Source organism: Nerophis ophidion, linkage group LG16 (genome assembly GCF_033978795.1).
Source record: "Nerophis ophidion isolate RoL-2023_Sa linkage group LG16, RoL_Noph_v1.0, whole genome shotgun sequence".
NCBI lineage: Eukaryota > Metazoa > Chordata > Actinopteri > Syngnathiformes > Syngnathidae > Nerophis > Nerophis ophidion.
In genome coordinates, this window is record NC_084626.1 from 47,735,343 (window position 1) to 47,750,518 (window position 15,176).

General features: G+C 36.5%; 1 protein-coding gene across 2 annotated transcripts in view; it reads right to left on the reverse strand.

Moving 5' to 3' along the window:
- The window catches only part of LOC133535490 (calmodulin-binding transcription activator 1-like), a 202,284-nt gene that overhangs the window by 83,892 nt on the left and 103,216 nt on the right, over nucleotides 1-15,176 (reverse strand). For both annotated transcript variants that reach the window (XM_061875371.1, XM_061875370.1), the window contains exon 3: nucleotides 5,062-5,197. In XM_061875371.1, the coding sequence (XP_061731355.1) occupies nucleotides 5,062-5,181 (120 nt within the window). In that variant the 5' untranslated portion in view covers nucleotides 5,182-5,197. The remainder of the gene's footprint in view (nucleotides 1-5,061; nucleotides 5,198-15,176) is intronic.

Sequence of the window (15,176 nt, forward strand, 5' to 3'; positions counted from 1 at the left end):
TCACACATACAGTCAACACACATAATAGCAACATCACACATGTCATCAAGGTCATCACACATACAGTCAACACACATAATAGCAACATCACACATGTCATCAAGGTCATCACACATGCAGTCGACACACATAATAGCAACATCACACATGTCATCAAGGTCATCACACATACAGTCAACACACATAATAGCAACATCACACATGTCATCAAGGTCATCACACATACAGTCAACACACATAATAGCAACATCACACATGTCATCAAGGTCATCACACACACAGTCAACACACATAATAGCAACATCACACATGTCATCAAGGTCATCACACATACAGTCAACACACATAATAGCAACATCACACATGTCATCAAGGTCATCACACATACAGTCAACACACATAATAGCAACATCACACATGTCATCAAGGTCATCACACATACAGTCAACACACATAATAGCAACATCACACATGTCATCAAGGTCATCACACATACAGTCAACACACATAATAGCAACATCACACATGTCATCAAGGTCATCACACATACAGTCAACACACATAATAGCAACATCACACATGTCATCAAGGTCATCACAAATACAGTCAACACACATAATAGCAACATCACACATGTCATCAAGGTCATCACACATACAGTCAACACACATAATAGCAACATCACACATGTCATCAAGGTCATCACACACACAGTCAACACACATAATAGCAACATCACTCATGTCATCAAGGTCATCACACACACAGTCAACACACATAATAGCAACATCACTCATGTCATCAAGGTCATGACACGTCATCAAGGTCATGACACATGTCATCAAGGTCATGAGACGTCCATGACACACCTCCTAGCCATGGTCTCTGCAGCAAGAGTATCTCCAGTGTGTTTGGCCACAGGCAGAGTGTATTTCCATACATTTCCATCTGATATGAGGAGGCTCCTCTCTCTCTGCTTTCTTCCTCTCTTTCCTGTCTCCTTCCCTCCTGCCTCCTGCCCTCCTGCCTCCTGCCCCCCTGCCCTCCTGCCCTCCTGCACCACTCACTCTTGCTCCAGGGGTCCCGGGAAAAGGTGACACAAACAATTACTGAGCAACTACTAGGGAGAGAAACACTTGCTTTGGGATGTGTGTGTGTGTGTGTGTGTGTGTGTGTGTGTGTGTGTGTGTATCAGATGGTTGTCAGTGGGAGTGTGCTGTTGTAAATAATGGAGGTGCAGATGGGAATACTTGATCTCAATTATTCTCTTTGCCTACGTCTGCTCTGCATCCATGTCAGGGGTCTTCAAACTTGTTATTACATGAGGCCCACAATGGGCTGAAAACATTGGGCTGGGGGTCCTAAGCCGACTGCACATAAAGTAACAATGTAATCGATATATATAGATATAGATATAACTAACTTTATGTTAGTTGTATTTTTTTTTTGCACCATGACTAGGGTAGGTTGTTTGGACTTTGTCAATTTGGAATTTTTTTTAAAATATCCACAATGTTCAATGAGCAAGTTGTGTTATGTGTGACGATGTGTTTTTACCTTTATGTTAGTTGCTTCTTTTTTTTTTTGCACCATGACTAGGGTAGGTTGTTTGGACTGTTTCAGTTTGGATGTTTTTTTTTTATATAATACTTACAAAGTTCAATGAGCAGGTTGTGTTACACGCGGCCATGTGTGTTGACCTTTATGTAAGTTGCATTTATTTTTGCACCATGACTGGGGTAGGTTGTTTGAACTGTGTCAGTTTGGATGTTTTCTTATAATGTCCACAAAGTTGGGTGAGCAGGTTGTGTTACATGTGACCATGTGTGTTGACCTTTTGTGTCGGTTTATTTGCAACATGAGTGTATAGAGTTTGTCGGGATTTGGTCATATAGGTAAATGCTGTGCTGAGAGTAAAGTGTATGGCCGTTGACCTGATTTACTCACATTGTCCACACGATAGCAGCACATTTGCCCCCAGGCCAAAGTCCTTCAACTCATGATGTCAAACTGAAGACGCCGGCTGGGCTGAACTTGGCCCTCCTGCCGTGGTTTGGAGACCCCTGATCTACAGAACCTTCCAATCCCCCTCTGTCTGTTTTCCTTCCACACTCCTCTCACCTCTCTGTATAATCCTGCTGAATAATCCATTTTTTGAGCTGGCTGATGTGACTCACACACACACACACACACACACACACACACACACACACACACACACACGCACACACACACACACACACACACACACACACACACACACACACACACACACACACACACACACACACACACAGACGCTGCCTTGAGACTGGATCGATACCCCTTCTCCGTTCTGCTGAAGAAGGCATTGACATCATTCCTGGCTGCAGGCCAAACACACTCTTATCCTTCAGAAGGAGAGAGAGGGGCGAGAGAGATGGCGGGGGAGACGGGGACAGGGACGGGGGTGGGGCAGCACCATCACACACACACACACACACATACACACACACACACACACACACACACACACACACACACATTCTTGTATTTGTTACCTTCCTGAGACCTGGGAAAAAATGCCTCCCTTTTTAAGAGCAGCCTTTCTAGATATATAAAAAAAGTGTATTTACAACATGAATAATATATACATACTATGCACATATCAAAACAGATTGTTGTGAAAAATGAGGTGGAATTTTACAAGATAAACTTGGAATTTTGGCAGTGTTATAATAAAATTCCTCATTTTACTCGACACAAGTCAACATTTTATAAGAAAAACTGAACATTTGTGCAATATTATGACAAAAGTAGGAATTTTTAAACTCTTGGCAATTTTATGAAAAGAGTCATCGTTTTACTCGACAAAAGTCACAATTTTTCTTTAAAATGTTGGCAATATTATAAGAATGATCGGAATTGTCACCATTTTACTCAGAAAATTTAAGAAATAATTGCCAATATTGCGATGAGGTGGCGACTTGTCCAGGGTGTACCCCGCCTTCCGCCCTATTGTAGCTGAGATAGGCGCCAGCGCCCCCCGCGACCCCAAAAGGGAATAAGCGGTAGAAAATGGATGGATTGTGATGAGTCAGAATTTAGTATGACAAATGTCACTATTTTGCATTTAAAAGTAATAATTTTACGAGAAAATATCGCAATATTACAGAAACAAAAAGAATATGAGAAATTGTTCCCAATTTTATAAGAAAAAAGTCGACACATTGTTAGAAAGACTGTTTTTAGTTAATTTTTGTTTTTGTATTCTTTTGATTGATTGATACTTGTATTAGTAGATTGCACAGTACAGTACATATTCCGTACAATTGACCACTAAATGGTAACACCCCAATAAGTTTTTCAACTTGTTTAAGTCGGGGTCCACTTCAAGTTATTACAGTATGTCTCTATATACATATTTTTTTTTGTGTTCATTTTGGCCAAATGGGGCGCATTTTAATTTCTTACACACACTTGTTATTTCTAGGGGTGGGCAAATTAATGCGTTAATTACGCGTTAACTCATCAATCTATTAACGCCGACAATTATTTTATCGCACATTTGCGTATGTTGTTTACATGCTTTTATTTTGTTAACGCCTTTTCTTAACAAGATGGCGTCGCCCGGCGTGGAGGGGCTCTTGGTAAAGATGGAACATTTGGCAAAAATACCGGACAATTCTGCAAATATCATGGCTGGCTTACAGCGTGGTCACTCCGGGATCACTTACGACCGCCAGACAATTCTGAATGTGGATAGATCGGGCCGTTTTGGACTGAATGGCGCGTGCTTGCTAAACCGGCTAGCTAGCATGGGAATACTTTGCCGGCTACATCCAGCGGCCTGTGAAGCAGCGGAGTATTTGTGTTGTCTGTCTATTTATGAATAATGCAGACCAGGAGTGTTGGCTGAGTTCTTAACGTTTGCTTTCAGAGCGTGCATATCACAACATACAAGATGCCGTCATGGCGACACAACCTATACCGGGCTACCGCGCATGCTCGTCATTCCTGTTGCATGCTGGGTAGGGTAGTTCTTTATTTCCCTGGCTCATAACATCACAATATAGTACCATGTATATGATGCGTTCAGTTTATCAAAGCACCAAGCAAACAATCGGAAAATTCCCATCATATCAATTCCTAGATATGGTCATAATTATTTTAAGTGCACTACGCAGAATAAACACAACATTATTAATATTGCTACTACGGATAATTTGATCAAAAATTCCCTAAAACAGCCCACTACCTATAATATAGGTTTTTTAAACATAAGATCCCTGATAAAAAAAAATGTTTCTGCTGTTACCTCAGAAATTGCCTGTTCAGATGTTATGATTGTGGCTCAGAGATTTGTATGTAGATTATATTTATTTTCCATAACAAACAGGATAACTTAAATACCCTGGCAGTGGCAATAAGCTTAAATGTTTGTATTTACATTTTTGGAGTTGATTTTCATCAAATATGCTATTTAACTGCTACTGTTTAACAAGGACTGATTTAAATTGTGTTTGCACAACAAATGTTTTGGCGCTTTTGTTCATGTGGGAGAATATTCCAATAAAGGTGCACTACACACTACTTTTGAATTCATTATTGGGCTTTGCGTATACAATGCAGTTAATCGCGATTAATCGGAGAAATGTGCGATTAACTTCGATTAAAATTTTTAATTGTTGCCCAGCCCTAGTTATTGCCTATGTTGACCAGGGTTGGAGCACTTTTAAAAGCGACACACAGTCAATGTGAAAAAAGGCCTCCTTTTTGGGACCACCCTCATTTTGAGCAGCAGGGGTGCGAATGAGACATTGTCTATTAGATGCAATGTTATTGATTTATGTCATCACTTGTTCACACCTCCTCATATGGAAGATACTTTTCCTTCTTCATGTCTCAAGAAGGGGAGAAATACAAGAACACACACACACACGCACACACACACACACAGTGTAGTCCTGCACGTGGTGAGGTGAGGAGCGAGGCTGTGACCAACATCATGGATTGGATGGTCGGCAAAGGTAAACTCAGCAGAAAACCAGATCAGAGGCTGGTTTGGTCCTCCTCCCTCACCTCCACACCCTGGACCTTCAGCTTCATGTGGTCCTCTCTGGTGGTCTTCCCGTCTTTCCTCTTCTTCCAGCAGTATCCATCCTTCCTGTACTTCACCTTCTTGCGGTTGTAGAGGATCATGGAGCCATTTTGAGGCCTGCTCGGAGGAGAGAAAGAGGCAGAGAGGAGCACTCGGTGAGAAGATGCGTCTGACAGCAGAGGATAAATATTGGTACAAAAGTCTGTTGGTGTGGTGTGTGTCACACGCAATGCATTCATTATTCTGTCCTCGCTGCTCCTTTCCAGCGTGTGCAGCTGGACAGATAGTTAACAGCACGAAGAAACAGAAGCTCCAGAAGTTTTGTTCCTTCTTTTGAATTATCCCCCCCCCCACCACGCAGTTTTATTTCTCCATACGTCTTCCTTTGCTTAGGTTGGTAAGACTGAATGTGCAAACGTTACAAAAGTATCACGTCCGTTGTGTCTTTCACATAAACAATGTCCACCGTGTGTGTTGCATACATAAGACAGAAGGTTTAGGGTTAATACACACAGCAAACATTGCACACATGATTCAACACGATTACACCTTAACATTTGACAACCAAACAATTATACACCTATTTAATAATACCACCTTAACACTTGACAACCAAACAATTATACACGTATTTAATAATTCCACCTTATTTAATAATACCACCTTAACAATTGACAACCAAATAATTACACACCTATTTAATAATACCACCTTAACTGTAACGACTGGTTGGCATAGCGATGCCAAATTTGTCCCTCCAAAGATGCGTCAGCAAGAACCCAGCGATATACAGATATACAGATTTATTAATGTAACAAAAACAGGCTAGAAACAAAAAAAATGGTGCTAACAGACAAAACAAACCAAGGGTGCTAGCATAAAAGCTAAGAATAGCAAACAGAAAAACTAAAGCTGGCACGAAGGCACACAAAAGGGAAAAACAGCTGGAATAGAAGCTAAAGCGTAGCATGAAAAGCTAGCGAGAATATACATACGGTAGTGGTCAGTCCTCACTTGTTGCACGTAGGCAAATTAGAGTCCCGGAAAGATAAACGAAAGGAGGCAGGCTTATATGTGGCAGTAATAAAATAGAAACAGGTGTGCAGGAACTGAGAGTAGTGGCTGAAACTAACAGGAAACCATGGAAACAGACTAAACAGGAACTAAGCAGGTGGAACCCATGGAAACAGACTAAACAGGAACTAAGCAGGTGGAAACCATGGAAACAGACTAAACAGGAACTAAGCAGGTGGAACCCATGGAAACAGACTAAACAGGAACTAAGCAGGTGGAAACCATGGAAACAGACTAAACAGGAACTAAGCAGGTGGAACCCATGGAAACAGACTAAACAGGAACTAAGCAGGTGGAAACCATGGAAACAGACTAAACAGGAACTAAGCAGGTGGAAACCATGGAAACAGACTAAACAGGAACTAAGCAGGTGGAATCCATGGAAACAGACTAAACAGGAACTAAGCAGGTGGAAACCATGGAAACAGACTAAACAGGAACTAAGCAGGTGGAACCCATGGAAACAGACTAAACAGGAACTAAGCAGGTGGAACCCATGGAAACAGACTAAAAAGGAACTAAGCAGGTGGAAACCATGGAAACAGACTAAACAGGAACTAAGCAGGTGGAAACCATGGAAACAGACTAAACAGGAACTAAGCAGGTGGAACCCATGGAAACAGACTAAACAGGAACTAAGCAGGTGGAACTCATAGAAACAGACTAAACAGGAACTAAGAAGGTGGAAGACAAGGAAACAGACTAAACAGGAACTAAGCAGGTGGAAACCATGGAAACAGACTAAACAGGAACTAAGCAGGTGGAAAACATGGAAACAGACTAAACAGGAACTAAGCAGGTGGAAACCATGGAAACAGACTAAACACGAACTAAGCAGGTGGAAACCATGGAAACAGACTAAACACGAACTAAGCAGGTGGAACCCATGGAAACAGACTAAACAGGAACTAAGCAGGTGGAAACCATGGAAACAGACTAAACAGGAACTAAGCAGGTGGAAACCATGGAAACAGACTAAACAGGAACTAAGCAGGTGGAACCCATGGAAACAGACTAAACAGGAACTAAGCAGGTGGAAACTATGGAAACAGACTAAACAGGAACTAAGCAGGTGGAAACCATGGAAACAGACTAAACAGGAACTAAGCAGGTGGAAACCATGGAAACAGACTAAACAGGAACTAAGCAGGTGGAACCCATGGAAACAGACTAAACAGGAACTAAGCAGGTGGAACCCATGGAAACAGACTAAACAGGAACTAAGCAGGTGGAAGACAAGGAAACAGACTAAACAGGAACTAAGCAGGTGGAAACCATGGAAACAGACTAAACACGAACTAAGCAGGTGGAAACCATGGAAACAGACTAAACAGGAACTAAGCAGGTGGAAACCATGGAAACAGACTAAACAGGAACTAAGCAGGTGGAAACCATGGAAACAGACTAAACAGGAACTAAGCAGGTGGAACCCATGGAAACAGACTAAACAGGAACTAAGCAGGTGGAACCCATGGAAACAGACTAAACAGGAACTAAGCAGGTGGAACCCATGGAAACAGACTAAACAGGAACTAAGCAGGTGGAAACCATGGAAACAGACTAAACAGGAACTAAGCAGGTGGAAACCATGGAAACAGACTAAACAGGAACTAAGCAGGTGGAACCCATGGAAACAGACTAAACAGGAACTGAGCAGGTGGAACGACAGAGAGTGATACAAAAATGGAGCAGTAAACAATAATATGTAGAGATCCCAAAAGCGGATCACAACATTAACATTGTCACTAGCATGCCGACTGATGGAATCTTGCTATATTCCAGTTTTAAGTTAAAAAAAAAAGACTCATAATCCAAACAAAAAAAAAGGTGGGGGACATCTCCAGGCCTAAATTGTCTGCCAAATTTGAGCAATTTAGCACGATGACGTCCTGCTTCCTCCACTATTCATTCAGGTGAGAGGCAGGAGATACTGTCTCCAATAAAGTTTGACGAGGACAGGAAGCAATGATGTAAACACTGTCACAGTATCACTAATAAACACTGTCACAGTATCACTAATAAACACTATCATAGTATCACTAATAAACATAGTATCACTAATGAACACTGTCATAGTATCACTAATAAACACTGTCATAGTATCACTAATAAACACTGTCATAGTATCACTAATAAACACTGTCATAGTATCACAAATAAACACTGTCATAGTATCACTAATAAACATAGTATCACTAATGAACACTGTCATAGTATCACTAATAAACACTGTCACAGTATCACTAATAAACATCGTCATATTATCACTAATAAACACTGTCAAAGTATCACTAATAAACACTGTCATAGTATCACTAATAAACACTGTCACAGTATCACTAATAAACACTGTCACAGTATCACTAATAAACACTGTCATAGTATCACTAATAAACACTGTCACAGTATCACTAATAAACACTCTCAAAGTATCACTAATAAACACTGTCATAGTATCACTAATAAACACTGTCAAAGTATCACTAATAAACACTCTCAAAGTATCACTAATAAACACTGTCATAGTATCACTAATAAACACTGTCATAGTATCACTAATAAACACTGTCATAGTATCACTAATAAACACTGTCATAGTATGACTAATAAACACCGTCACAGTATCACTAATAAACACTGTCATAGTGTGACTAATAAACACTGTCATAGTATCACTAATAAACACTGTCATAGTATCACTAATAAACACTGTCATAGTATCACTAATAAACACTGTCAAAGTATCACTAATAAACACTGTCATGGTATCACTAATAAACACTGTCATAGTATCATTAATAAACACTGTCATAGTATCACTAATAAACACTGTCATAGTATCACTAATAAACACTGTCATAGTATGACTAATAAACACTGTCATAGTATCACTAATAAACACTGTCATAGTATCACTAATAAACACTGTCACAGTATGACTAATAAACACTGTCATAGTATCATTAATAAACACTGTCATAGTATCACTAATAAACACTGTCATAGTATGACTAATAAACACTGTCATAGTATCATTAATAAACACTGTCATAGTATCACTAATAAACACTGTCATAGTATGACTAATAAACACTGTCATAGTATGACTAATAAACACTGTCATAGTATCACTAATAAACACTGTCATAGTATCACTAATAAACACTGTCATAGTATCACTAATAAACACTGTCATAGTATGACTAATAAACACTGTCATAGTATGACTAATAAACACTGTCACAGTATCACTAATAAACACTGTCATTATATATCACTAATAAACACTGTCATAGTATGACTAATAAACACTGTCATAGTATGACTAATAAACACTGTCACAGTATCACTAATAAACACTGTCATAGTATGACTAATAAACACTGTCATAGTATCACTAATAAACACTGTCACAGTATGACTAATAAACACTGTCATAGTATCATTAATAAACACTGTCATAGTATCACTAATAAACACTGTCATAGTATGACTAATAAACACTGTCACAGTATCACTAATAAACACTGTCATAGTATCATTAATAAACACTGTCATAGTATCACTAATAAACACTGTCACAGTATGACTAATAAACACTGTCATAGTATCATTAATAAACACTGTCATAGTATCACTAATAAACACTGTCATAGTATGACTAATAAACACTGTCATAGTATGACTAATAAACACTGTCATAGTATCACTAATAAACACTGTCATAGTATCACTAATAAACACTGTCATAGTATCACTAATAAACACTGTCATAGTATGACTAATAAACACTGTCATAGTATGACTAATAAACACTGTCACAGTATCACTAATAAACACTGTCATAGTATCACTAATAAACACTGTCATAGTATGACTAATAAACACTGTCATAGTATCACTAATAAACACTGTCATAGTATCACTAATAAACACTGTCATAGTATCACTAATAAACACTGTCATAGTATGACTAATAAACACTGTCATAGTATGACTAATAAACACTGTCACAGTATCACTAATAAACACTGTCATAGTATCACTAATAAACACTGTCACAGTATCACTAATAAACACTGTCATAGTATGACTAATAAACACTGTCATAGTATCACTAATAAACACTGTCACAGTATGACTAATAAACACTGTCATAGTATCATTAATAAACACTGTCATAGTATCACTAATAAACACTGTCATAGTATGACTAATAAACACTGTCACAGTATCACTAATAAACACTGTCATAGTATGACTAATAAACACTGTCATAGTATCACTAATAAACACTGTCACAGTATCACTAATAAACACTGTCATAGTATGACTAATGAACACTGTCATAGTATCACTAATAAACACTGTCATAGTATCACTAATAAACACTGTCACAGTATTACTAATAAACACTGTCACAGTATCACTAATAAACACTGTCACAGTATCACTAATAAACACTGTCACAGTATCACTAATAAACACTGTGATAGTATCACTAATAAACACTGTCATAGTATCACTAATAAACACTGTCATAGTATCACTAATAAACACTGTCACAGTATCACTAATAAACACTGTCATAGTATCACTAATAAACACTGTCATAGTATCACTAGTAAACACTGTCATAGTATCACTAATAAACACTGTCACAGTATTACTAATAAACACTGTCACAGTATCACTAATAAACACTGTCACAGTATCACTAATAAACACTGTCACAGTATCACTAATAAACACTGTGATACTATCACTAATAAACACTGTCATAGTATCACTAATAAACACTGTCATAGTATCACTAATAAACACTGTCATAGTATGACTAATAAACACTGTCATAGTATGACTAATAAACACTGTCATAGTATGACTAATAAACACTGTCACAGTATCACTAATAAACACTGTCATAGTATGACTAATAAACACTGTCATAGTATCACTAATAAACACTGTAAAAGTATGACTAATAAACACTGTCATAGTATCATTAATAAACACTGTCATAGTATCACTAATAAACACTGTCATAGTATGACTAATAAACACTGTCACAGTATCACTAATAAACACTGTCATAGTATGACTAATAAACACTGTCATAGTATCACTAATAAACACTGTCACAGTATCACTAATAAACACTGTCACAGTATCACTAATGAACACTGTCATAGTATCACTAATAAACACTGTCACAGTATCACTAATAAACACTGTCATAGTATCACTAATAAACACTGTCATAGTATCACTAATAAACACTGTCACAGTATCACTAATAAACACTGTCATAGTATCACTAATAAACACTGTCACAGTATCTCTAATAAAAACTGTCACAGTATCACTAATAAACACTGTCACAGTATCACTAATAAACACTGTCATAGTATCACTAATAAACACTGTCATAGTATCACTAATAAACACTGTCATAGTATCACTAATAAACACTGTCACAGTATTACTAATAAACACTGTCACAGTATCACTAATAAACACTGTCATAGTATCACTAATAAACACTGTCACAGTATCACTAATAAACACTGTCACAGTATCACTAATAAACACTGTGATAGTATCACTAATAAACACTGTCATAGTATCACTAATAAACACGGTCATAGTATCACTAATAAACACTGTCATAGTATCACTAATAAACACTGTCACAGTATCACTAATAAACACTGTCATAGTATCACTAATAAACACTGTCATAGTATCACTAATAAACACTGTCACAGTATCACTAATAAACACTGTCATAGTATCACTAATAAACACTGTCATAGTATCACTAATAAACACTGTCATAGTATCACTAATAAACACTGTCATAGTATCACTAATAAACACTGTCACAGTATCACTAATAAACACTGTCATAGTATCACTAATAAACACTGTCATAGTATCACTAATAAACACTGTCATAGTATCACTAATAAACACTGTCATAGTATCACTAATAAACACTGTCACAGTATCACTAATAAACACTGTCATAGTATCACTAATAAACACTGTCATAGTATCACTAATAAACACTGTCATAGTATCACTAATAAACACTGTCACAGTATCACTAATAAACACTGTCATAGTATCACTAATAAACACTGTCATAGTATCACTAATAAACACTGTCATAGTATCACTAATAAACACTGTCATAGTATGACTAATAAACACTGTCATAGTATGACTAATAAACACTGTCATAGTATGACTAATAAACACTGTCACAGTATCACTAATAAACACTGTCATAGTATCACTAATAAACACTGTCACAGTATCACTAATAAACACTGTCATAGTATCACTAATAAACACTGTCATAGTATCACTAATAAACACTGTCACAGTATCACTAATAAACACTGTCATAGTATCACTAATAAACACTGTCATAGTATCACTAATAAACACTGTCATAGTATCACTAATAAACACTGTCACAGTATCACTAATAAACACTGTCATAGTATGACTAATAAACACTGTCATAGTATCACTAATAAACACTGTAAAAGTATGACTAATAAACACTGTCATAGTATCATTAATAAACACTGTCATAGTATCACTAATAAACACTGTCATAGTATGACTAATAAACACTGTCACAGTATCACTAATAAACACTGTCATAGTATGACTAATAAACACTGTCATAGTATCACTAATAAACACTGTCACAGTATCACTAATAAACACTGTCACAGTATCACTAATGAACACTGTCATAGTATCACTAATAAACACTGTCACAGTATCACTAATAAACACTGTCATAGTATCACTAATAAACACTGTCATAGTATCACTAATAAACACTGTCACAGTATCACTAATAAACACTGTCATAGTATCACTAATAAACACTGTCACAGTATCTCTAATAAAAACTGTCACAGTATCACTAATAAACACTGTCACAGTATCACTAATAAACACTGTCATAGTATCACTAATAAACACTGTCATAGTATCACTAATAAACACTGTCATAGTATCACTAATAAACACTGTCACAGTATTACTAATAAACACTGTCACAGTATCACTAATAAACACTGTCATAGTATCACTAATAAACACTGTCACAGTATCACTAATAAACACTGTCACAGTATCACTAATAAACACTGTGATAGTATCACTAATAAACACTGTCATAGTATCACTAATAAACACTGTCATAGTATCACTAATAAACACTGTCATAGTATCACTAATAAACACTGTCACAGTATCACTAATAAACACTGTCATAGTATCACTAATAAACACTGTCATAGTATCACTAATAAACACTGTCACAGTATCACTAATAAACACTGTCATAGTATCACTAATAAACACTGTCATAGTATCACTAATAAACACTGTCATAGTATCACTAATAAACACTGTCATAGTATCACTAATAAACACTGTCACAGTATCACTAATAAACACTGTCATAGTATCACTAATAAACACTGTCATAGTATCACTAATAAACACTGTCATAGTATCACTAATAAACACTGTCATAGTATCACTAATAAACACTGTCACAGTATCACTAATAAACACTGTCATAGTATCACTAATAAACACTGTCATAGTATCACTAATAAACACTGTCATAGTATCACTAATAAACACTGTCACAGTATTACTAATAAACACTGTCACAGTATCACTAATAAACACTGTCATAGTATCACTAATAAACACTGTCACAGTATCACTAATAAACACTGTCACAGTATCACTAATAAACACTGTGATAGTATCACTAATAAACACTGTCATAGTATCACTAATAAACACTGTCATAGTATCACTAATAAACACTGTCATAGTATCACTAATAAACACTGTCACAGTATCACTAATAAACACTGTCATAGTATCACTAATAAACACTGTCATAGTATCACTAATAAACACTGTCACAGTATCACTAATAAACACTGTCATAGTATCACTAATAAACACTGTCATAGTATCACTAATAAACACTGTCATAGTATCACTAATAAACACTGTCATAGTATCACTAATAAACACTGTCACAGTATCACTAATAAACACTGTCATAGTATCACTAATAAACACTGTCATAGTATCACTAATAAACACTGTCATAGTATCAGTAATACTTGCTCATATTCAAGTCACCAAGTAGAAATGAAGAATTGTTGGCTCTTCTTGCGGGGCTTTTTTTCTTGGCTTTTATGGGCGGAATAAAGAAGCTCCCAAGATGACTTTTATTTACCAGTTAGCAGGCGTTAGAAAAGGAAAGCCGTGTCTCCCATAATGATGGTGAACACTAGGCAGCATTTCCAAGAAAAAGCTGCAGTTCCCCTCTAAGAGGGAAGTGTGGTATTTAACCTTGTGTTAGCTTTCTGTTACCATCTCTTATGTTAACGGGTCGGTTTTGACCCATGTCTTAAATCAGCTGTAAAATACACTAAAAACAATTATCTATCATCCAATTTGTTTCTCATCTCTTGGTTACCTTGTTAGGCTTCCTTATCCTTGAAAATATTGGTTTTAATATTTTTGGTTTGGGCCATTGGGCCTTTTTTTTGTCAGTATACCCCTCCATTTCAATTTTAAAAAATAGTAAAACGAACCTCAAGAGAATCATATAAATAAAAAAAAAGGTTGTTGTGTTACCTAACTATTACTAAGGGGTATTAGAACACATCTCTTAAATAAATGTGTTTTATTCATTTTTTCATTTTAAGAATTGTAACTATAGTAACATCTATGGTGTTACGGGTCAATTTCGACCCATCTATATTTACTTCAAGAAAAAGGCTAAAAAGTATTTTTTGCAGCAACAGAAATGCAACATCAAACGAACAACAACCAATCAAGCAAATGAAACCAAGAGAACTAGATTACTAGTTCCAAAACTAATAAAAAAACAAAATCAGAGTGGCAAAAAGTGACACTTTTAGTGTCTGTCTTTTGTTTGTTTTTGTACAGGATAACA